Here is a 24,217-nt window from a genome sequence, read left to right as displayed (position 1 = left end):
TGCCTTCTTCAGAGACCAGCTGACAAGCAGAAAAACCTTTGAAACTACCACTGAGATGACATTTACTTTTTTTTTTAACTCAGAGAGCCAATATTCAAGTACAGTCTTAAAAAATTCAAACAATGCAGAAGTATAAAAAAAAAAACTTAGTCCCCTTCAATCTCTCCTCTAACCTCCTTTTCAAATTGTTAACAGTTTGGTGTATATCCTTATAGACAATCTCATATAGCTACATAAACAATTACTATTTACTTATCTGTTTCCTATAATTTGGGATCATACACACAGTTCCATTTATTGCCTCTCAAGTTTCCAAAATGTCTGTCGGTACCTGCAGATCTATTCCGCTGGCTGAGAAACCACAGCCTGGGGGCTGAGGTCAGCTCACACCTGTTTTGCAAAAGCGGGTTCACTGGAACACAGTCATGCTCACATTTATGTCTTGTCTGTGGCTGCTTTTCTGCTACAAGAGGTGAGTAGGGTGATCGCCACAGATGCCTAATAGCCTTCAAAGCCTAGTGTCCTAACTATCAGTTTCTTCACAGAAAGCTTTTTTTAAAAAATTAATTTATTTGGCTGTGCAGGGTCTTAGTTGCAGCACGTGGGATCTAGTTCCCCAACTAGGGATCGAACCCAGGTCCCCTGCATTGGGAGCTCAGAGTCTCAGAGCCATTGGACAACCAGGGAAGTCCCCAGAGAAAAACTTTGCCTATGACCTTTGAGCTATTCCATTTTTACCACTGGCCTAATACGCCACCTAAAGAATATATTATCTTTTACTGTTACATATTTAGCTCCTTTGAAGTTTTCCACAACATGAATAATGCTGCAATGAGTAAGTACCAAGGATTACACCTTTAGAACTCTCATCCTAAGCCACTGTGTAATAAGCAACTTGAGAAAGGTGTTTCTAATTATGTATTCCAACCACTAAAAAGGATCATGTGATGTGACAGAGGTGCTAAATATGGAAACATTAACACCAATCAGATTATAATATATAAATGCATCAAGTTAACACTTGGCACTTTTAAATTTACACAGTGTTACATGTCATACTCATGGGGAAAAAAAAAAGAGTAAGAGAAAGGTGCTAGGCACACAGGTTGCTCAAAGAATATTTGCTGACAAACAGCTTTTGAATGAATTACACAGTGCCTTGCAGGCAACTGATTTTTACTGAATAAATTCATTTAAGATAAGGAACTCAAATGCATACTTATTGGTGCTGTGTTAGTCACTCAGTTAGGTCTAACTCTTTTGAGACCCCATGGACTGGAGCCCACCAGGCTCCTCTGTCCATGGAATTCTGCAGGCAAGAATACTGGAGTGGGGAACCATTCCTTTCTCCAGGGGATATTCCTGACCCAGGGATCAAAGCCGAGTCCTGTGTCTCCTGCACTGGTAGACGGATTCTTTACTGTTTGAGCCACCAGACTTATTGATAGTTCAAAGTAAAATAAGAAATTCAGTCTGAGGTCACCAAGATCTCCTAGAATATTCACTCAGCTCTTCCCCACCACTGAAGCCACTGCTCCTTTATGTATATAAAATCTAAATCACAGCAACCCACCAATGATGCAGAACACTAAAATATGTGAAAAATCTCCATGAAGATTCTTCAAGAGCTACCTTTATTGTTATTTTTAAATTTTTTGTTATTAGTTTTATTTTTACTGTTAGTTTTATTCAGTTATTTTTCAAATCCACCCGCTGGTTGTGTGGTATTCTAAGAAGCAGAGAGCGTCTCCCTCAGACACGTGGTTTCTGGGCACATAGTGGCGGCTGGAATTGAGACCCGTGAATATAGTCAAGAGCTTTAAACTAAAGACTGTAACAGCCCTGAAGGGCCTGGAAAAAGCCATGCACACCTGCCCTCCCCTGGATCTGGAGTGAGAATTCTGTGTTACCTATGAATCCACGGTCCGGATTTACACCATTTGTATCTCCTAGAACCCTGAGCTAGGGAGCTGTGTCTAGAGGTTTGGTGGAATTCCAATCTGGCAATGATGAAACCCTGCAGGATCCCACTGAAACAGACGCAGGACTGCGGCACCACAGGGTCACTGTGACAGAACAGGGACTCGAGATTCCCACAGGAGGGGAAAGCCTTATGAAGCTGAAGCTGAACTTATGACAAAAGAAACCCCAGATACCATGTAAGGAAGGTAAACTGCGAAGAAGAAGCATTAGCAAACGCAGGCAGAAGATGCTGACAGTTATTAAATGGTTGAAACGAATCAAGTCCCTAACGGAAGAACAGGATGTGCACTGCTTGGGGATTTTCTTTTTTGCGTGCTCAGTTAGGTACTAGTTTTCTTAAACACTTATTTTGTTGAAAAGGCATTTTTAAGAACTGTTTCATAGCAGAAAGCAGGTGTTCGGCCTGCTGTACTGCTGGGAGTTGCTGGAATATGAATTTCATGCTGCCAACCAAGAAATGTGGTCTCTCCCCATTCTTCTCTGAGGCCAACACTCCTGCCATGGAGAACAGGCACTTCACAGCAGAGACAATTCTTTGCAGTGGACGAGGAAATTTCCACAGCTCTCACTGGTACAGATTTAAAAGAGAAGTGGAGTATTTAACACACATGGGTGGCTCACTCCGCCATGCTGTTAGGCAGCCTCATGGTATGTGTGATCTTAGAGGATTCTGGAGGGAAGAAGAGGCGCTGGGATGGTAGGTCAGGGGTGTGAACAGCGACGTCCTCCTTGGGTTTACTTTAAGCACCTTGCGATGAATGTAAATTTACCTGTGCTCAATAATATCACTTATAAATTATATGTAGTTTCAACTAAAAGACAAACTCCTGCAGAAACTGTACATCTGAGAATATTAAAAGTAACTGATCAGCAAACAAGAAAATGGCAACGCTGACTTCTCATTCTAGAATGAGCTCTTTGGAAGTATAATATAGGACACATATGTAATCTTTTTACATTACACACACACACACACACACACACACACACACACGTAGCAGACTCTTCTGCCCACGGAATTTCCAGGCAAAAAAACTGGAGTGGGGTGCCATTTTCTGCTCTAGGGGATCTTCCCGACCCAGGGATTGAACCCACATCTCTTGCATCTCCTGCATTAGCACGTGGGTTCTTTACCACTAGTGCCACCTGGGAAGTCACGTGTAGGAGGCTAAGAATGTTTTAATTGTGGATAAGCATACCAAAAAGGACCTGGTGACCACTGCTCCAGACAACCAAGTCACTCCAATACTGAGAAACTGTGTCTAGCAGCTAAGAAATTATCCTGGCGACAAGGGACTGGTGTACTAAGAATGAGTCCTTTTAGAGCCTGAGCTCCAGACTGACGTGCTGGGGACACACTGGGCAGTGGCAGCCCTTCATCTCCTCGAGGTTGCGTGGACCACGTGACAGGGCAGGAGTCCTCCATCTCCTGGTAAGTCACACACGACAGAGGGCATAAATGTGTGTGACGTCTGCCCAAGAGGATGAATACAGACACAAGAGCTCCCCAGCGGCTTTCTTTAGGAAAAACAGGACAGTCGAACAAAGAGGGCTGAGACAACAACTGGAGTAAAATACATCCATAAAAGGCATTTTACGAACATGTGTGTGTTAACACCAGTTGTCTAAAAAGCACAACAGCTGCAGCATGCATAACACAGGTTCTGTGCCAGCTGTCACTCCACTCTGCCTCTAAAATTTAAGGAAGCAAGCGACTGGAAATTATTATTGTAACTCTTGACTCTGCTCAGATACAGTTTTAAAAATTTTCAAATTTCAGTAAGTTGACTATCTTGAGTTAACAAGTCGCTTGCGATATTTCACACAAATGACTGAAATCAAGACCAGGTCATGACATCATGGTCTGGGCAGCGCTGCTGGGGGACTGGGTTAGTCACCGCTCGGTCCAAAGTGGCTACAGGTGTAACGGGACGCCCATCACCTCCGCCTTCCGGATGACTGGCCTTCACATCAGCACGTCTGACCACAAGCGGCCTCCCTGACCTTCCCCAGTGCGCACAATGAGCACGACTCCTTTTTGTGTGCAACCGTGTTTTGAGACGCAGTGCCTCATAGCAAGGGTCTGCAAATTGCAGCCTGCTTCTGGATGGCCCATGGACTGCAAATGGTTAGTGCTGGAGTAAAAAGCGAGCCGAAGTGGCTGACAAGGGACTGCTGGGGCGGCTTCGGGGTTTGAGGCTACGAGACGGTTTTCATGCTGACATGGACTTCCGGAATAAGGCAGTGGCTTAGGGACAACAGGAGGGGATATTTGAAATCCGGCTCTTTGAGCAACATTAAGGGCTCTGTATTCTCTTATCTGGAATGTGTGTCTCCAATGTTGTTTAAAGGAAGACAGAAAAAGGGCTACTTCTCCACATCAAAGAGGAACAGATAAGGGGTGGGAAGGACAGGAAACTAGAAACGAAGGTTTCCGAGCCTGGAGCGTTTTACTGCACAGGAACACACGCATCTCTTACTTGCACACGTGTAGGCGTCTTTGCTGGTGAAAGGCTTCATGCACTGGCTGCAGACGATGGGACCCACAATAGAGATGGAACTGAAAGTGTGCCCGTTCAAACTCTTCTTGTCCTTCTCCTTCTCTTTAGAGTCTTTCTCCTTCTCCTTAATTTTATCTTTCTCTTTTTCCTTTTCCTGCCAAAGAAAACAACCGACATTACATTGTTAACCAAACACTGGAAGGCCTCTCCTTCTAGAAGGCTACTGGGCTACCTGTGGTCAACAGTGGCTAGTCAATGTTTTGAATCAAAGTTAGGAATGCTGTCCTGGACATAAAAAATTTTTTTATCAAGTTGTGTGTATTCGAGTTGCATTAGAAAAGCCTTAGGAGGACTGGGCAGGTTGAACAGTTTTGTCCCTGGCTTGAAAAGTCAAAGTGTTAGTCGCTCAGTTGTATCTGACTCTTTGCAACCCCATGGACTATAGGTTGCTAGGCTCCTCTGTCCATGGGATTCTCCAGGCATGAATACTGGAGTGGGCTGCCACTGCCTTCTCCAGGGGATCTTTCCAACATAGGGATTGAACCCAGATCTCCTGCACTCCAGGTGGATTCTTTACTGTCTGAGCCACCAGGGAAGCTATGCCAATAGACACGTTCATTGCCTAAGGGACCAGCATGGGCCGCTGGAGGAGGAGCAGCCTGCGGTGGCCCTGAGGCCTCCTGAAACAGCCACACTGAGCCCAGTTGCAGGGCGGGGAGCAGAAGAAAGGATGCGATGGTTCTGGGACCAGCCTGAGGGAGAGGTGATTGGGCAGCGTGAAAAATGACTCAAGGTTCCCCACAACTGCTTCCCACCCATCACATACCCTCAAGAGAGGGCACATACCTGCTAACTGCCTCCCCTACTCTAGCCAGAAATATGAACTATCCCCCACATAGACATTTGCTGTTCTTACTAATTAAGAGCTTCAAGGTTCAGCTTTGGCCCAGATTTCAAACTGGAGGAGGAGGGGTTTAAACCCTAAAAATGCAAAGAAATACTCATGAGTGCTAGATCCTTAATAAAATATCCAAAGCGGTCAGGGGCATTTCAGGTACACACCACCCTTAGGAGATGAGGACCGTGTGGTCTAACCATACACTCTTCATAAAAGGTCCTTCCCAGACACGGTTAGACAGACACTTGGCTGGTTCATCAACAGCAAATGAATAATTTTCTTTCAAACTAACTGGACCCTGAATTGCAATTTACAGAGGTAGGAGGAACGCATTTAGTAGTGGTCGTCCTCACCAACTTTAGGGTACTCATTTTCCAGGGCATATAACAACAGTATTGCTGTCATCCAAAACAATTCCTGAAAAAAGAGATACCCCGAAGTCAGGTATCCTGACAACTACCAAAGGCCTTATTTTCAATCAAAGCCTTCTATCTACATTATTTCATCTGATTCAATAACTCTGAAGTGAGTAGGGTGGGTGTTATGCCTCCCATTTCCTAACTGAAAAGATAAATAACAAAGATAATAGCAGGCAAGAGTTGGAACAATCATTATGCGCCAAACACTGCAGAAAGCAACTATCATGAAATTTCTCATTAACAACCCAATGGCATGTAAAGACCAGCTATGATTTCCATGTAACACTCGAGAAGCCAAGGCTGAGATGGCTCATGTACTAGAGGTCACACACCAGTAACTGCCCAAGCTGGAGCTAAGTTCCAGATCTGCCAACTGTAAAGCTCAGCTCTTTGTCACTGCACTCTACTGCCAAGGACTAGAGACGTTTGTGGACTCACAGAATGTCACACAGCAAATGCTCTGCAGTTAAAATAAAAAGCCCAGGTCTTCTGACTCTGTATTCAGAACCCATCTGCTATACTGAAATGGTGAACATTTGTTAAGTCTGTGATTCACGTAAAGTCCTTTGTTAATAGCATGCATATAATAAACATCTAAGAATCAAATTGCTATACTTTAGAACTATAAAAAACAACAGGAGAGGAAGGGAGGAAAAACAAACCACTTCACTTTATAAAACAGGAAACTGTTCTGAGTGAAAATTTGTTAACTGCAAAAGTATCTAAAATTCTAATAAAAATCAGTATGAAGAAACCGAGTTTTTCTAATAATTGTTCTTTGAACTAAATTTTGCTAAAGGCTTCTCATATACAAAATGTTAAACTGAAAAGCACCTGACCTTTTTGCTCAAAAAAGCTGAAAAGAGTTGCTCTAAGAGTTAAGAAACTCTGTGGGCAGCCAGCTTACTCCCCCAGGCCTTGCCATTCTCTTCAAATCTGAACACATCATCTCCCCATCCTTTGCGAGAATCCCAACCAGCTCCTCCAAGGATAAAAACAACAAAACAACAAACTCCACTGTCTCTCTCTGTGTTGGTTGGAAGCTAGTGCTGTAAGGAAGTCAGGCGCTTACCTCCCCATGCTTTGGTCCTATGAATCTCACTGTTATGAGGGGTGCTTCATGAAACCGGCCCCATTTTGCCGACATGATTCGACCCCCATGCCAGGAAATATGCTCTCACGGGAGGAGGGGCTCACGCCGGAGGGGCAGGGCCTGGCAGTTTTGAGCTACCATTAGAGCAACCACTAGAGAAACAGTAAGAGGAAGCTGGGGACTGGTTGAGAAAAGGAACGGGGGAGGGCTGAGGCTGTGGGTTTCCTTAAGATAAGCTTAACCGTTTGCATGCTGCCGATGCAGCCTGCCGCCCGGGGAACAGAGGACCCAGGGCACGACACGCGACAAATTCCCCTGCACACGCGGTGCGGGCAGTGCTTAAGTGGCAAGACGGGAGCACTGGCAAAATTGAGGCAGATATTTTTCTCAATGCTGGAAGTTAAGGAACACATCTATTTAAACAGATGTCCTCATTTGAAAAGCCATACATTTCTAAAGAAAACTTTTTTGGTGAAGCCGCCTATGGAAAGGCAGTGATTGGCTGTTTTCTGAAGTTTGATTTTTCCAGGTTTAACTCCTGACAAAATGCCTTAAACCTGTGTGCTGGGGAAATGGAAAGTAATAATATTTAATGGGAATAATGCAAGAACAACTACACTGGGATACTATGAGGGGAAATGATATTTTGATTCTTCTAAACCTACCATTTTAGACAAATAATTATGATTAAAAAAAAAAAAGAACTCTCTGGAAAACTGTGAGGCATGCTTTGATTAAGCAACTGAAGAAACAAGAGAGATGATGATATCTAACACTGCTTTAAGTCTTGGCAAACACTACCTTACCCTAGTTGGCACCTTTGAAAGGCTAAGATGTTTAGTTCTTTTTTAGACACTTCACGGGAACTGGGAGGTGAAGTTGAATGTCTTGTCATGAAGCCGGGGAGTAGATTAACATCTGTGCCGGAATCCAATCCTTGCATCCAAAAAGGCCTACTTCAAATCAGATTAAGAATTTGTCTCAAACATCTCTGACCATCTCCTACTCATCTGCAAAGAGGAAAGCTTAGGGAAAAAAAACCGATGTGACAGGATGGTTTACAGCGGGTCATACCCCACTCCCGCTGTAATGAGGACATTTTATATATATGTACACACACACACATATACACATATATATTATATGTGTGTGTCTGTTATGTTATGAGTCTGCAGCAAGCAGACTCACTTAACAGGAAACAGTACTACCTCTTAAAGATACTAAAACACAAAAGCAGAAACTGCCTGCCAGTCTTCCTGTTTTATTTCCTGTTTAGGTTCTCCCTCTTTCACACACACACACGACTCAACATATTTATCTATTAACTCATGCCAGTTAATGAGAATTCTTGGAAGGACCTATAAAGGATCAGTACTCAATTTCCCCCAAATTTCTCATACTCACATGGCTACAGATATGAAAAAAAAAAATATATATATAGCGTGTATTATGTTATACATATAGTATATTATATATAGAGTGCTTACACTAAAAAACTAGTGCTAACATCTATAGTAGCATTTCAATTTTTTAAGCATTATGGAGAAGTAACATTATTCAATGGGTAAGAAAAACAGTAGAGCCAGCATCATGACACCAAGAAAATATTCACTTATTTTTATGTTATCCTTTTAGAGAATCAAACTTTTCTGAATGGAAAAGCCCTCCTGTGGGTACAATGGCAAAGACAGACAAGGTATTTAATGCAACTTAACATCAAGTGTGGGGCTTCCCTGGTGGCTCAGTGGTGAAGACGCCCCTGTAATGCAGGAGATGTGGGTTTGATCCCTGGGTTGGGAAGGTCCCCTAGAGAAAGAAGTGGCAACCCATTCCAGGATTGTTGCCTGGGAAATCCCACGGACAGAGGAGACTGGTAGACTATAGTCTATGGGGTTGCAAAAAGAGTTGGACATGACTTAGTCACTAAACAACAATATCATCCTAAAATGCATTACTCACCAATTCTCCTGTTTCTTACTATCTTTTGGTACATGTACAAAAGCTGAGCTATCCTTTGTGAGGACGAAACAATCTTATTTGAAGTGAGCTGGTAACAACGATCAAAGGTGACTCTTAATGCTTCTTAATAAACTGATAATGTGGCTAAAGAGGTGCCTGCACCCAGATAATGTGAAATGGATCGCAATCCAGGGTTACAGATTTGTAACTATGGAGAATTTCCATCGCTAGAGATAGCACAAGCTGCCAGAGACCAAATCTTGGGGCCAAGAGCCTGAAAGGGGAAGCAGTCTCATTGCAGAAGAGTGCAGTCACTCTGACAAAGAGAAGCTGGGAGGTGACAGGTCACCTGAAGACGGCCTGCCGCTGCTGACGGGCTCACTTGCACACAAACCACCTTCTTTTTGCCTGCCCCCTTTCTCTTCAGCCCTCTCCTAGCAAACTCCAGACTCCAGTCCTTTGAGGTTATTAACAAAATTAAAGGAAAGAGACATTGTGCAGCTCACTCCCGCTGAAGAGTGAACATGAAATGAACAGTATTACTTGGCAGAAGTCAGATCACAAGATATGACCTGGCCTGTGACCTGAAGCGTACTTCTCTGTGCCTCGGTTGGCGAAATAAGGAGACTGGTGCGAGATGTTTGTATCTGCTTGTACTGCCTTGCCAACGCCGTCAGTGGCAGATTCATTACTCGGCCCCTAAGCTGGCGTCACGAGGGAGATGGGTGGAAAAGGGGGAATTCTCCACTTCACCCTGGTCTTCTGGTTAAAAGTTTGTTTGGAGTAAAGATGTCACGGTTTAAAACCAAAATAAAAGGCAAGAGAAACACTTGAAATCATCCGAACAGATGGTAAAAATCGTCCATGTAAAGACTGTGTGCTTCGGCTCCTCTACCTGCTCGTCAGCACCTAGCAGAACGCTGGCCCCATTCAAACACTCTTGGCCAATTAACACTGCTCTTTCAAGGCAGCCTTCTTCTGTTGATGCCAACCAGTGGCCAAGCCAGCTGGTAAGACAGACACGGCTCTATTTTGAGCCCTGCTGCCACACAAAGAATAATAAGGGTTCTGCCCTCTTTAACCTTAACTGTTTTGAATTATAAAACAAGGCTAAGCATGAGGTTAACGCTTAAATATGAGACTACTCTAGAAACGGTTTGCTAGACTCTTCGTTCATCTTTCAGTTTGCCTACTTTCTGTCCATTTTGCACCTGGGCAGGTGAAATGAGGAGAAAACAAAATTGTGGTGGCAGGTTTTCCGGAAAAATTTGAGTGATGACCAAACCTAGTATTTGCTGAAAGAAAAGAGATCTTACCTCATTTACAAACTTGGTAATTATGTACCTGTGTGTATGCATATAACCACAGATACAAAGTGATTCCTGGGCAAGAAGTCCTTAATTGAGTCCCAATTTGTTTCCTACTTCTTTTGTTGGAGGTTAGATAGGTGAATAGAGAGAGTGTAGCAAAGTGAGAGGCAGAAAGTTTTCCCCACTGATTTGAAACAGAATCTTCCAGTTTAGCAATGGGAATTAGTATAAGAAAGTTAACTCTTTTTTTTCTCTCTAAAAATACATTTAAAAAATATTAGAAGAGTATTCATCTTTAATGTGGAATTACTACAGGTACTTTTTATTTCTGATTTTTTTCCCAGGTGAGGTACCTTACTCCTAATAAAGGGAGATAATATCTACCTTACAGTGTGTGGAAAGGATTAAATCAAGATAATACATGGGAAGCTCTCAGCATACAGTAAAAACTCAACTGGTAGTGTTATCTCTTATTGTTGTTTTACTTGCTGTTAGTTTTCTTCAGATATTAGCCTCCTGCAGCCAGCATCTCTCAACTCAATTCCACAAGACCCCACCGTGTTAATTAGTCTTCGGGTGTGTGCTGTGCCCGGAGCCTACTGAGGGCTGGCTGAGGGGGTCACCCAGAAACGCCCACAGCAGTACTTACCTTGCTCTTTTTACTGCTGGACATTTTGTTCTTGATGTAGCTGAACGTACGACTGACTTTGGTTCCGCTCTTTATTTCAAAATCTTTCTTGGGGCTTTGTGGCAGGAAATTAAAGTTCTCTTCTGTTATACTAAATAGAAAACAGAGGAGTTTTTAAAAAGATTACAGAAGATGGTTTTTTAAAAATTAAAACATTCTACATGTAATTCTTTGTAACCACCATTGTCAGGTATTATTTTGGCTACAAGTCACAGGCAACTTATATGCTCAGGTGCGAATGGGAAAAGGAGTAAGAAGTGGCCAGAGCTGCTGAAAGGTTTTATATAATAATATCAACCCAACAATAGGGCACACCACAATGCTTATGTCCTATTGCGAAAACTTGGCTAAATTTTCTTATGTCGGTTGTTAGTGTTTCACTAATGGGTTTTCAGGGATCTGATGCTAATTGTTGATTAGAATTAATGATCAATTAATCATTAATTATTTTATCTGAAATTGCTTAACCTAAAACAGCACCCAATGTATAAACTTCTTTGCATTAAACAGGTGTCTAAAAAGAAAGCCACAGATGCAAACCAAGGAGTTTTTATGACTGAATGCATATACAAGTTCCCTCATAGCAGAGACCACACCTTTTATTTAGGTTTCTGGCACACTGGACCGTCAATATGTGAATTCAGTTATGCACGATTTAAGGAGGGAATATACTGAATGGTCGGTAGAACTGACACTGAGTGCAGAAAGATCTACTGCAGAAGTTTCACAGAGACCTGGAGGTGCTGACCTACTTGTTTTGGACACCTATTTCCCAAGCCCATCCATGATGGTATCTCCAGACCCTGGGAAATTCACAAAGGTTGAGTTCCTCAAAGAGTGCGGGGCCCTTGTACACATTATCATTTGTGTACACATACACCTACGTAGAACTGTTACATAATACATCATCTATTATACAGAAATCCATTCAAACTACTTTTCCTAGGGTCCCAGAACAGTTATGCTAGAAGTTTTCCACTGGAAAAGTAGTGTTTGCCCCGAGGGCTTCTGTGAGAGCAGAGACAAGCAGGACCACATGGGTCCTGTTCAGTAGCTCAAGTCTATTTATATTTAAAATACGCTTGAAATATAAAGCATTCTGTTACTAAGACAAAGGGGAAATGAAAATCACTGCTCTAGAAAGAACAGAGAGTAAGCAGAATGTGGTTAAGTGCAAACAAGAGGACTCATATCGACAGAGTTCTGGATTACTGGGTCACAACTGATGCCTTTGTGAAAAGGAAGGCAACTTATAAGACACTGCAGGGCAACAATCAGAACCCCAATTATGCTTAAAATCAAATATTTAATCTCATAAGCCTGAATAATAAACAATGAGTCAAAATAGCAATCTTTTGCCGCTGCTGCTGCTAAGTCACTTCAGTTGTGTCCGACTCTGTGCGACCCCATAGACGGCAGCCCACCAGGTCCCCCATCCCCGGGATTCTCCAGGCAAGAACACTGGAGTGGGTTGCCATTTCCTTCTCCAATGCATGAAAGTGAAAAGTGAAAGTGAAGTCGCTCAGTGTCCGACTCTTAGCGACCCCATGGACTGCAGCCCACCAGGCTCCTCCGTCCATGGGATTTTCCAGTTAAGAGTACTGGAGTGAGGTGCCATCGCCTGCTGTTAAAAACCAAGTCACTTCTCTGGACAAAGATGCGTACTGTCTGAACCTTCACAGAAGAAAATAGCTTTAAAGCTTACAAGGGCTAAGCAGGCAGCAATACTGCGTGAATACCAATACATACACACACACTGTGGAACAAAATGTTCTTGGACTTAAGAAATTAAAGATTCCCGTAAGCAATGAGTGCAAAGTTCATAAAGTTAATACAAGTGTATCCTTATGTGAATAAGTGCAACCAATCATCTTTATCTATAGGATGCCACAACGAATAAAGGTAGAAAACTATCCAGGACATAAATTTAAAAACCAATATTCCAAATTTATCAATCAAGGAAGTAAAATTCCAGTAAGTTCAATTAACTTATTTTGCGTAAATGTGTGAAGACATTTTGGATTTCCTTTATTTCATCTTGAGAAAAGGAGCAGCAAAATAAACGTATATAGTACCTCCCAGTGAGATTAGAGCTGGTGCTGTGGAAGGGCCGTGTACCTGGAAAACAAGAACAGCAGGAAAAAAATTAGAACAAAAGCATTTTACCTGGATAACAGATAAAATGTTTAATGTTTTTATGACTGACACAGATAAAGCAAAAACAGCCTCTGAAAGCCAGTGTGGGGTGCTTTTCCTTCTGAGGGTTTGGAAGAAGGAAAAATTAAAAATGAAACCCTCAAATTAGAACCGGAAATTGGCAGCAACTGGGAGTGAATTTCTCATGGGGAAAATTTTTTTAAATCCAGGATTCAAGTAACCAAAGAAACCCCAAAATGAAACAACAAAAATGCTCAAATGTATGTCTAATTCCTGTTCTTATGAAGGTTCATCAGAGTCCATAGGCCATCTTTCTGAGATGCTGTCAGAGGAGGAATATACAACAGGAAATGACATATCATTTTCTGCATGCTGTTAATCTTGTGTTCATATATATCTATACTAACAGTAATATATGCCTGACATTTTCCTGAGCATTCCTAGAAATGGATTAGAGCATTAGGAAACCAACAGAAAAGAGCATAGACCCAACTTATAAGGTCTAGGGTTTGCCACTAATTTGGGGTGAGATCTCCGGACTTCATTTCTTCATCTCTGAAATAAGGAAGATAAAACAGATGCTAAGGGTCTTTCTAGACTGATACTGATCAGATGAGTAGGGCAGATATATTCTTCTTCCTTCCATAACCATCAGACCATAAACTGAAATGAGTCATTACATCAATAGCTAAATAAGACAGGGCATTAAATAGAACAAATACAGAAGTAATGATACCATTATTTTACCTATGATAGGTTAATGACAAATGGTTTCCAAGTTTTAGGAGATCAGGTATAGAAACACCTTCTGTGTGTGATTCCAGGTAGACAAAGGCTGCTCTGTGTAACTACTGTTATAATGTGGACAAAACACACTGTTTTCCTTGAGGTTACTGAAACTTCAATTTGACAGAGATTTGAAAAATGTTCCACTACCAGATTATCAACATTTGAAACTTTTAAGAACTCCCAAATTGTTTCAGATTTTGAATAGAAATGCAAAGGTGAAGTCATTACTAACATGTAGCCAACATGTGTAAATAATGCATTAGAAACTTAAAAACGGCTTCAAAAGATCGCTTTTATAGTTGTTCCTTTTACTTGTTTGGGGTTCTCCTTCTGTTTCATTTATGATGCACAATAACAACAGCCAGGAGAGAGGAAGAGTAAGACCTGGGATCTATCTTCCAGTTCTGCATGATCTGGTGAAAACATCAGCATTTAAACTTCAGAATGCCTTTATTTACCTAAACAAAAGTCAAGAGTGTGGTTTAGATTGTGGGCTTTAGAAGTTTTATACTTAAGGAACTTTGAATGATAGAAGGACCATCAAGTTCTCTCAGGCTGCCAGGATTCTGCTGTACATGTAATCAATTACCTAGTAAGTTACCACCTTAGTAATATGAACAAAGTAAAAACAAAACCCATAAAGAAAAACACCAACCAGCAGAGAGCCTGGCCAAGACTAAGCTCCCAGAAGGTTTCTGTCAGATAAACTAAGAACTCAACAAATACTGTGAGAATCTCTAACTCCTATAAGGATTTCCAACTTTCTTGCTGCTAAAAAATACTTTAATTCATTTTAATTCATTTACTATAACCTCTCAGGTATGGTTCTGAAACAGTGATTAATTCACCAATGTTTCTAAAATAAATGCTTCTGACTTTCCCGAAGTGTCAATTTTTCAGAGCATCTAAGAACATGATATAACCAACGTTACTTCCATGATATAATTACAGACAGAAGTCAAGAAATCTGTCATTGAATGTAGCCTACTAAGTACTATTGCAAGTAAAGAGCATATTTCAACGAGACCTTTTTTGTTTTAAGGCATGAAACAACCTGCAGATCTAATACAGTGACATTCCAGGACTGGAGCTGGTAGGCGGACATAGTATTTATAAAAGCGTGTTCCACGGAACACTTGTCTCCTGAGACGTCACACGTTGTCTTGCACTGTGGTTTACCTGGTTAATACATTTTGGAATCACAGCATATTGAACACTACCTTCAAAATTCACAAGATACACATAAGCCTTTGAAACCTGCTTAAAATAGTTTCCTAAATTTATATGGTCGAGAACCAACCCTTCCCCCTGCCCCGCCCCATCCCTCTACTCCATAATTCTCACTGTATTTTTGAGTTTAAGGAACACATTTTGAGGAATGCTGGATATTTGATTCAAGGGTTTCTTTGAGCTTCTATACTTAACGATGACATTATGTTGGATTAACTGAGTAACCAGTGCTGACTGACTGAATAACTGGTCATAATTTTATATTAGTGGTAGAAGAAATACTATTGGAAACTTAGTTTTATTTGTCATGCTAACCTATTTCCAAGCATATTACAAATACTCAACAGCCTTGAGAATTTGTAAAAACTCAAAAGTTGTAGATGGAGTTTCACAACTTCCCTCCTATGACAACTGGTATGGAATGAAAATCTTATGTGCCTATACCAAAGGCATTTTACTTGTGAAAAAGTATTGAACATATAAGATATTCATTTATGCATAAGCCACGTTCCTTTAAGAACAATGCAAAAATGTCACTTTGATGTTGATATTGCTAACTATTAAATCTTAATATTTAAGTATTAAATAAATACTGCTCAAACTTAGGATCAGCAAATGGTGCTGAATGAGGATGCTTAATCATATTTATAATTGCCTGAGACTAATATGGTTTATATGAAATGAAAACAATTCGTTATTTAGCTTTATATAGCATGAAAAACAGCAATCCTGGAATCGTCTAGAAATCTCGTACAACTGAAAAGAGTAATTTTCATGGGGGTCGGGATTCATTTCCTCTCTGAGTTTACTAAAACTAATACTAAACTAGGTTATTATTAAGTAATGATATAATAATATGAAACCTACAGTGTAGTGAAAGGATTGAAAACTAAAAGTTCCAAAGGAACTTCTTCCAACCAATTAATTCATGTGGTTTAATCTCAAAGAAAAGATATTCTTAAAGAAATGGTCTGGGGTAGTTCCCTGGTGGCCTAGAGGTTAGGATTCGAGCTTTCGCTGCCATGGCCCGGGTTCAGTACCCCGCTGGAGAACTGAGATCCCACAAGCCATGCAGCACAGCGCCCCCGCCCTGCCAACAAACAAATAAAAAAACTGACAAAGATGGGGGAAAAAAAGGTGAGAAGAAAAAAGTTTGACAGTGACTTTTAAATGTCACAGATGGACATCTAAGTATTTGTCCTATGAGACAAAATAGGGGAAACAATGACAATGAAATTTACATGACTGAATGGAATGTTTCCAGACGTTAGTACGCAGCGTTACAAAAGGCACAAGGTGGGGTGGGAGCCCCTTATGCCTTTGCAGGTATCTCTGTTCTGGGATGATGTCTCGGGCCCTGGAACTGGGTCACTGGATCAGTCAACATTGGTGGTATACAAGACAAAAACTTTATTTGTTTATCCAAATTCATTTTCAAAGCAAAGCATGAAGGCGAATGATTCAGCAGTGGTGACATGCAAGAGGATAAAAGCTCCCCAGTCTCTTAGTACCAAGCCTACGGCATTTTCAGCGCTGGTCAGGCCCTGGAGAGCAGCCACTGGACCCCAAAGTTGCTTACTTACTATGCAACTCCTCCTCCTCATCACTGGAGTAAGAAGAGCCAAGAGAAAAGAGAGTTTTAGACTTAAGGAGGAGAGGTGAGATGCTGACGGAGAGCGAGATCCGCCGTGCTGGCCGCATCTGCCGCTGGGCTGAGGAACAGGTTAACAGAAGACATTAGCGCCTGCGGATCACACCAGAACAAAGACCACGGTGCCGAGAACCACGCCACTGGCCTGAAGGATGCCAGCGGAGGCTGTCTAGGCCTCTTGGCACCATCTATTCACATTTCCACCTTTCTTTCTCAATATGCAGAATGTAATGCGGCTTAAGAAAATGCACCCAACAAAGACACGTACTCGTTAGATTATGAAAACAGGAAGTGCGCTACTTTTCACAGCCATCATTTACAGCTGGAGTTCCCCCCACCCGCCCCTTCAAGGTAAGGGAACGCCTTGCATGGTGGTGTTCCTCGGGATTCCGTATCGGCTCTCTTCCCGCCCACCCCAAACCTCCTCATTCACTGCTGCCTCTTCAAGTACAATCTGCAGGTGATGCAGTGATGACTCACAGCTTTCTATTTTCAAGTCTGGTCTGTCCTTTGAATTCAAGCCTCATTCATCTCACTGCCTACCTGTGGGCAGACATCCCACAGCAGCTCAAACTCAACAAGCACATACATCACCTCAGCCCCTTCCTCCAGACTTGTTCCTCCTCGTTTACTCTTTCCTTTGGTGAGTGGTACCTAACATCTGACTCGTCATATAGGACAGAAACCTGGACACTATCCTTGAATCCTTTTATTGCCTCTCACTCAGATCTTTTAATTCTGTCTTCTAGAATTCTCTGAACATCAACTTCTCTACTGCCACTGGTTTGTACCTGCTTTGGACCAGCATCTGCTCTCATCAGAACTCTGCAAGAGCCTTCTACTCACCTACCAGCCTCTCCTTCCCAACACGGTCTTCAGTGAGGTTTCTCTGCAGTGTCAGAATCACTTGATTTAACAAAAATCACTCCCTTGTCCTCAGACAAGAAGCCCAGAGTCCTCAGTCTAGCTTTCCACCTGCTAACAAACTCAGTGATTTCCTCTTGGTCTTGACTTTGGTATCACTTCTCCCCAGGGCTTCCCTGGTGGCTCAGACAGTAAAGAATCCACCTGCATTGTGGGAGACCTGGGTTCGATCCCTGGGTTGGGAAGATTCCCTGGAGGAGGGCATGGCAACCCACTCCAGTATTCTTGTCTGGAGAATCCCCATGGACAGAGGAGCCTGCTGGGCAGTCCAAAGGGTCGCAAAGAGTCGGATATGACTGAAGCGACTTAGCATGGTACCCAGTTAGGCTTCTCTGACCCCTCAAGTCTGGGGCTTCTGAGCACCCAATGTTTCTTTCAACTGCTGCATATATCATCATCTGCTACACTCAACTGTTCTCATGTCCTTGAGCTGAAGTGTGGGGAGAAAAGAAATCCTATCTGGAAGGTCACGCCTCTCCTTTCACTGTCTCGCCTGGTGCCTGGCAAAGGACAGGTTCTTAACCATTGACTAATATAACAAATGAACAAATGAATTTCCTTTTGTCAGGCTTTCTGTAAGGTCAACATCCTAAATAAAATGAAAGAAAAAACCCTGTACCTACCCAGCACAAAAGACACTCCACACCCCAGACAAATGCTGAGTGATGGCAGACGACAGGGTGCAGCCACAGCTCCTAACAGAGTGCAAAGAACGCCACAAATTCACGTGCGTTGGCTTGATTCCACAGTGGCAGTCCAGTGCAAAAGCAAGATACCACTTTAGTGTGTGTTCTGCGGTGTTCCCAAATGCGAAGCATATATAAGGAATGAAAATAACCTCTCTTAACTACCCAAATCTCAGAGTATCCCTTCTTCTGTCACACGATCATGGATCATAAAGAAAAACCTACTTATAGGAATAAGGAGTATCTTCAACATGTATGGAAAGAATATGTTCTGCTAACACAGGGATTCAGTTTTAAAATGCCCTCAAATTTAATGACCATGAATATATTCCAGCCTCATAGTTTAATCAAAAGGCCAATATCAAAAGTCAATCTGGGGATTTCCCTGGAGGTCCAGCGGTTAAGAGTCCGCTTTGCAATGCAGGGACACGGGTTTGACCCCTGGTTGGGGAACTAAGATCCTACCTTCTGAGGCACTTATAAGCCTACACACCACAATGAAAGATCCTGCTTGCTGCCTGAGACCTCACGCAGTCATAAACACATATTTTTTAAAAAGTCAATTTGCTTGACCGAATTTCTGTTCTGATGAATTTGTCAAATATTATCTTCTCCAAATAGAACTACCCTTAGAAAGTAAATGTATTCCAATAAAGTCTCCTCCCACTGTCCAGTTAAGAGAGACTAAGCACAGAAAGCAGAGATAAAATACCCTCATTGCCACCGCTGCCCAGCTGCCGAGAGGCCCACTCTGATCTTTGGTCATGTGGGTCACTTCGTGTTGAAGATCTGGTACATTTTATACATCAAATGCCACAGTTTGGTTCTTAAGACCCACTCAGCTTTCGTTGTCAATTACAAGCGAGCACTACCATCAAAGCATGCCCAGGAACTTGGCCAATTCACCCATCCTGCATGAAGGTCTGAGAACGATCCCAAGGGCAAGTGACACCCGGGGACACCGTTCTCTGTGATAACAAGCCATGTGAAATGAAGGGCAAAATGAAACCTCGGTAGGAAGCCCAGGAGGTTTCACGGTCCAATGGGTATCATTCTCCCCACTGACACGCTTAGCAGTGCATGTGTGTGCATGCTAAGTCGCTTCAGCTGAGCCTGACTTTCCGGCCTGATGGACTGTAGCCCGCCAGGCTCCTCTGTCCATGGGATTCTCAAGAATACTGGAGTGGGCTGCCACGCCCTCCTCCAAGGGATCTGCCCAACCCAGGGGTCGAACCCCAATCAACCCCACAGTTTATTGTCTGTAAGCATCTTCTGGGTGCAAAGAGTAACAAGTTTAAAAATACAGACTTGTGAAAGGATTGTCTGTAATAACTGGCTTATTCTGTGTATGCAAACATAAAGTTTATTCTTAAGTTCTAATGACAAGCCATCAGAGTCTCCTGGCAAGCTGGGAGTCTACACTCAACCCTAGGCTGCGAACACATTTCCTGGAGCAGCTTCTCTGAGGGCAGTGTCCTGCCAGTTTGGGAATAATGCCAAGTCTGTCTGTCTTTCTAATCTGGCCAGTGACCCAGTGACAGTCCAGGCAACAGTTTAGTGGACGTATGCAGAAAAGCTCAAATGGTAGCAGCTGGGAAAGGCTGTGGGAAAAGTTGCCAACTTCCTTCAAGGGACAATCTAGAACACAAGTAAAAGCTGGGAAGCAGTGAGAGAATGCTGAGTTTAGGAAGTATTAATATATTGTACTGAGACAAGCAGGTTTGTTTGTAAGACACAGCCAGTTAAAGACAAACGAGAGATCGTATTCCAGTTCTTCACCACTGCTTAGACCCTAGTTAGAGAAAAACAGACCCCTACACTGCTGGATGATGAACACACTCATTCCACAGTGACAACAAATGCTTCCCACAAGCCAGGAAACACGCTAGTGCACATTTAAAATAAATACACATTTAAGCCCTACCCCATTATTAGCCCTGCTGAACAGCTGAAGGACTCGAGGTCACACAGCCACTAAGTATGCTTACCATAAAGCATTAGTTAAAATACCTGAAGTGTTCCACACACTTTAGGCTTTAAAACCACGGGGTAGGTTTTAATTCTGATACTTTCAACAGGGAAGACCATGACCAAAGGTGAATCATGCAGGGTATTTAAGAGATTTAGAGTGAAGATTTGCATGTGTGGCAGAAACCAACCATCAAGTTATCCTGAGGCTTAGAGGCATAGCATGCAAGAAAGAAGTTTTATTAGCCTTCTGTTTAACAGCCAGAATTTTTATATCTGCCAAAAAAATTTATGTTTCCAGAGCAGAATAAAAAAAAAAAAATTGGGGAAATTAATTCATTTGTACATGAGGAGGGACTTAAGAGAAATACTGTCATTAAGAGTGGATGAGCCCTCCAATTATAGCCTGTGCTCACTTAGGGAAGTAGTTAGGGCCAGTTCATCATTCAAATCTACATGAAATGTACATTAGAAATCAGAATGAGTGGCCTCCACTTTGATGAAAGGGCTGAACTCTCTCGCTCCAAGCTCTATCCATGACAGCCACCAGCCATGGAGCTCAGAGCTCAGACCCCTCAGGGAGGGATGGGCACTGACCACGGAGCTCAGTCCCCCTTGTGGAGGGAAGGCTACTGGCCACGGAGCTCAGACCCCTCAGGGAGGGACGGGCACCGGCCATGGAGCTTGGTCCCCCTGGGAGAGGGATGGCCACCGGCCACGAAGCTCAGTCCCCCTCGGGGAGGGATGGGCACTGGCCACGGAGCTCAGACCCCTCAGGGAGGGACGGGCACTGGCCACGGAGCTTGGTCCCCCTGGGAGAGGGACGGCCACTGGCCACGAAGCTCAGTCCCCCTCGGGGAGGGATGGGCACTGGCCATGGAGTTCGGTCCCCCTGGGGGAGGGATGGCCAGCAGCCATGGAGCTCAGTCCCCTAAGGGAGGGATGGGCACTGGCCACAGAGCTCAGACCCCTCAGGGAGGGATGGGCACTGGCCACGGAGCTCAGACCCCTCAGGGAGGGATGGGCACTGGCCACGGAGCTCGGTCCCCCTGGGAAAGGGACGGCCACCGGCCACGGAGCTCAGTCCCCCTCGGGGAGGGACAGCCACCACCATGGAACTCAGTCCCCCTCGGGGAGCTCAGCTGCCTGGTCCCCACAACAAGATGAGCCAGAGTTCCTGGCGCTCAAGGACTGTGCTTCCTGAGGGGGAGCCGCACCATTCAGAGTGTCTGGCTAGCAACTGAAAGCACAGTCAAAACCATTTTGCTTTCTGGAGGAAAAATAAGAGTGTGTGTCACCGAACACTGGCCACCTTCTGCTGGTTCTGGGGAGCTTTGGCTATAGAGATGCAGGCCCTCCCCCAGGCCCTGGGAGGAGGGACACGGGGCTGAACGGCCTCACTGACTGTCGGGTTACCCATTTCTAGTACTCCGAGTTCAAAGCCACTATAAACTGTTCAGTTAGAATGATGTCCCTTCTATACCAGCAGAACCACTGATCCAAAGCCAAGTCAAAAGCAAACCAAACCAAGATCCAAACAAGAACAGGAACAACGACTTCAGTTACAACTCTCTGAGTCTGTATCTATTATCTTCGCAAATAAGTCACTATTAGGCACCTTTATTCCAACAGGCCAGGTTGATACTTGAACTACTAATCATATTAAAACGAAAATGAAGTTAATACAATCATCCATTTATGCCTTAACGACATTGTGGACATTAAAAAGATGAGGCCTCTAGTAAGTCATGAATTGAGACAGAACATCCCATTTAAGATGAGTTCTATATCAGGAGATGGTGAAGAAACAGCAGGAGGGTTTTATATCCTTTATTTCAGGTTCCTGAATACATGATCTCTCAGCAAAGAATATAATACACCACACTCTCTCTGATGAGAATTTTAATCTTCGTATCAAGATTCAACACTGCAACTACTCATGAAAAAAAAAAATCTATTTTGAAAATAAAAAAAAAGTGGGGCTTCCCAAAGACACCTGTCTGTGGCAAACATCTGGATCCAATTCAAGTATATTTTTGAGTATCTCTGACTTGCAAATGCTCTGGGCCTGTGGATGCCAGACGTCTCTACGTAACTTTCACAGCTCATCGATCTTGAACCTGTATACAGTTTCAGTAATCACTTTTGGCTGTAGTCCTTTTGGTCTTTGCTTAACTAAAAACATATCTCAGTCTCTCTCTGTCCTTCATGAGCTTGACATTTTTGAAAAGCTCAGGGAACTCGTATTGGATAATGTTTGGGTATCTGTATTATGGTAATACAAGACAGTGTCTTTGACATAAGAGCATTACATGTGTAACTTACTTTCCTGTGTTTCAGAAAAATCTTTAAAGAAAGTGATAAAGCCAGGGAAGGGAGCAAGATGGATAAAACAAGTGTTAAAATAACACTTTGGAGGCTCCAGGTGAAGACTATGTGGTGAGTGTTAATGCTGTTTTTTGCAACTATTTTAAAAACCAGAAATTATTTCAAAATAGAGTTTTTAAAAATAATGTTTGTCAGGTTTAGGCCCAGAATACAATGAATTTAATGTGTTAAGGAGATTTTTATGTAGTAAAAGGAGGAAGGTCTCCAAACTGAATTCTGTGTCACCTTTTCTGTAAATGATCAGTCATTCATTCAGGGGAAGAGTCAGGCAAATGCTGTAAGGCAATGTCATAGGGTCTTAAAGCAAAAAAAATAAATGAAAGGGAAAATGTTCTGAATATATTCAATGAAAAAAGTAGCATACTCACCGTCCAACCCAGGATGGCTGATTGTCATTAATGAGACGGATTTTGTCAGTGGAGAAGAAACGGCTGATGTACAGTAATTAAATCCCTGTTGTTTAGATCTGTGACATGTCTGTGAAGGAAATAAAGGTAAAACAGTTCTCAGTTCATGCTCTTACATTTCTAGGTTAGTACAAAACTTGACATTCCGACTCAGCAGAAGGAAATAAGGCAGTACAGAGGAAAAGACCACAAGCTTTGTAGGCCACAAAACAGCTGCTCAACTTCAGAGAAGCAATCCAGCTCTTCTGAGCCTCAATGTTCTTATCTGTAAAATGGGAACAGTTAGAGTATCTACCGCTTATGGTCATTTTGTATCCCTTCTAAGAGGGACATCTAAGGATGTCTCAAACTTCGTAAGCACTTAATACACGTCTACTGAATGCACAATCAGATAAAAATAACTTCACTGGAAATATCAGACTATGTATAGTGCTTGCCCTTTGAAAATTTAAATATCATGTACACATATAGTAGGATACCAGTAATATCATTCTGATGTTAAAAAATTAGAAACAGAGATACAAATAGAAAAGGTTTTAAGATAACAAGCAAAGTAGGCTCTGCATCTGGATAGAAACCTAAATTGTTTTCACTTCCTCTTCTGAGAATAAATGCTTATATGCGAACATGTGGGTAACTGCAATCCCTCAGTAAATTCACAGCCACTTCAGTGTGTAATCAGACCCACTGCAGAAGATCCTGCAACAAAACCCGTTTCCGGTGATGGTGGGACTACTTTTGTTTTGCTTGGAGAGAGGCCATCCTGATTGCTAACTAACTTTAATTATCATCCCTTCCCATCCTAGCAGTCTGAAATCTGTATGTGCTAAAAGGGAAGCAATGAAAATTCGTTACTAGGGTGAACTTGACTCAGTTACACCAAAGACTTCTCATTATTTAGAGCTTGTTCCATGGGTAACCATGGAGTCTGAGGCAAACAGTTGCTATGTTTCAAATACAACTGTGAGGTCTGAAAAATGACGTCAGTTGAAAGGCAGAGATCTTCAGCAGGAAGCTGGCTGCTGGCGACTTGTGCACATCAGGCATACAAGCGGCTCAAGTATCTACTCTGAGGTTGCACACGAGATGGAAGACTCTGGTGAGCAGAGCCCTGCGCAGCTGGGCACACCAGGGGCTACAGGGTCGACACTTCATCTCGACAGACT

General features: G+C 42.7%; 1 protein-coding gene across 14 annotated transcripts in view; it reads right to left on the bottom strand.

Moving 5' to 3' along the window:
- AKAP13 (A kinase (PRKA) anchor protein 13) overlaps positions 1-24,217 on the bottom strand; it is a 322,135-nt gene that overhangs the window by 47,510 nt on the left and 250,408 nt on the right. For all 14 annotated transcript variants that reach the window (XM_010832167.1, XM_010832169.1, XM_010832166.1 and 11 more), the window contains 4 exons: positions 23,013-23,121; positions 12,927-12,969; positions 10,813-10,942; positions 4,464-4,638 (listed from right to left, as the gene is read on the bottom strand). In XM_010832167.1, coding sequence (XP_010830469.1) covers positions 4,464-4,638; positions 10,813-10,942; positions 12,927-12,969; positions 23,013-23,121 — 457 coding nt within the window. The remainder of the gene's footprint in view (positions 1-4,463; positions 4,639-10,812; positions 10,943-12,926; positions 12,970-23,012; positions 23,122-24,217) is intronic.

Source organism: Bison bison, unplaced genomic scaffold (assembly GCF_000754665.1).
Source record: "Bison bison bison isolate TAMUID 2011002044 unplaced genomic scaffold, Bison_UMD1.0 scf7180017860443, whole genome shotgun sequence".
NCBI classification, from domain to species: domain Eukaryota; kingdom Metazoa; phylum Chordata; class Mammalia; order Artiodactyla; family Bovidae; genus Bison; species Bison bison.
This window is presented reverse-complemented; position numbering and strand designations above follow the sequence as displayed.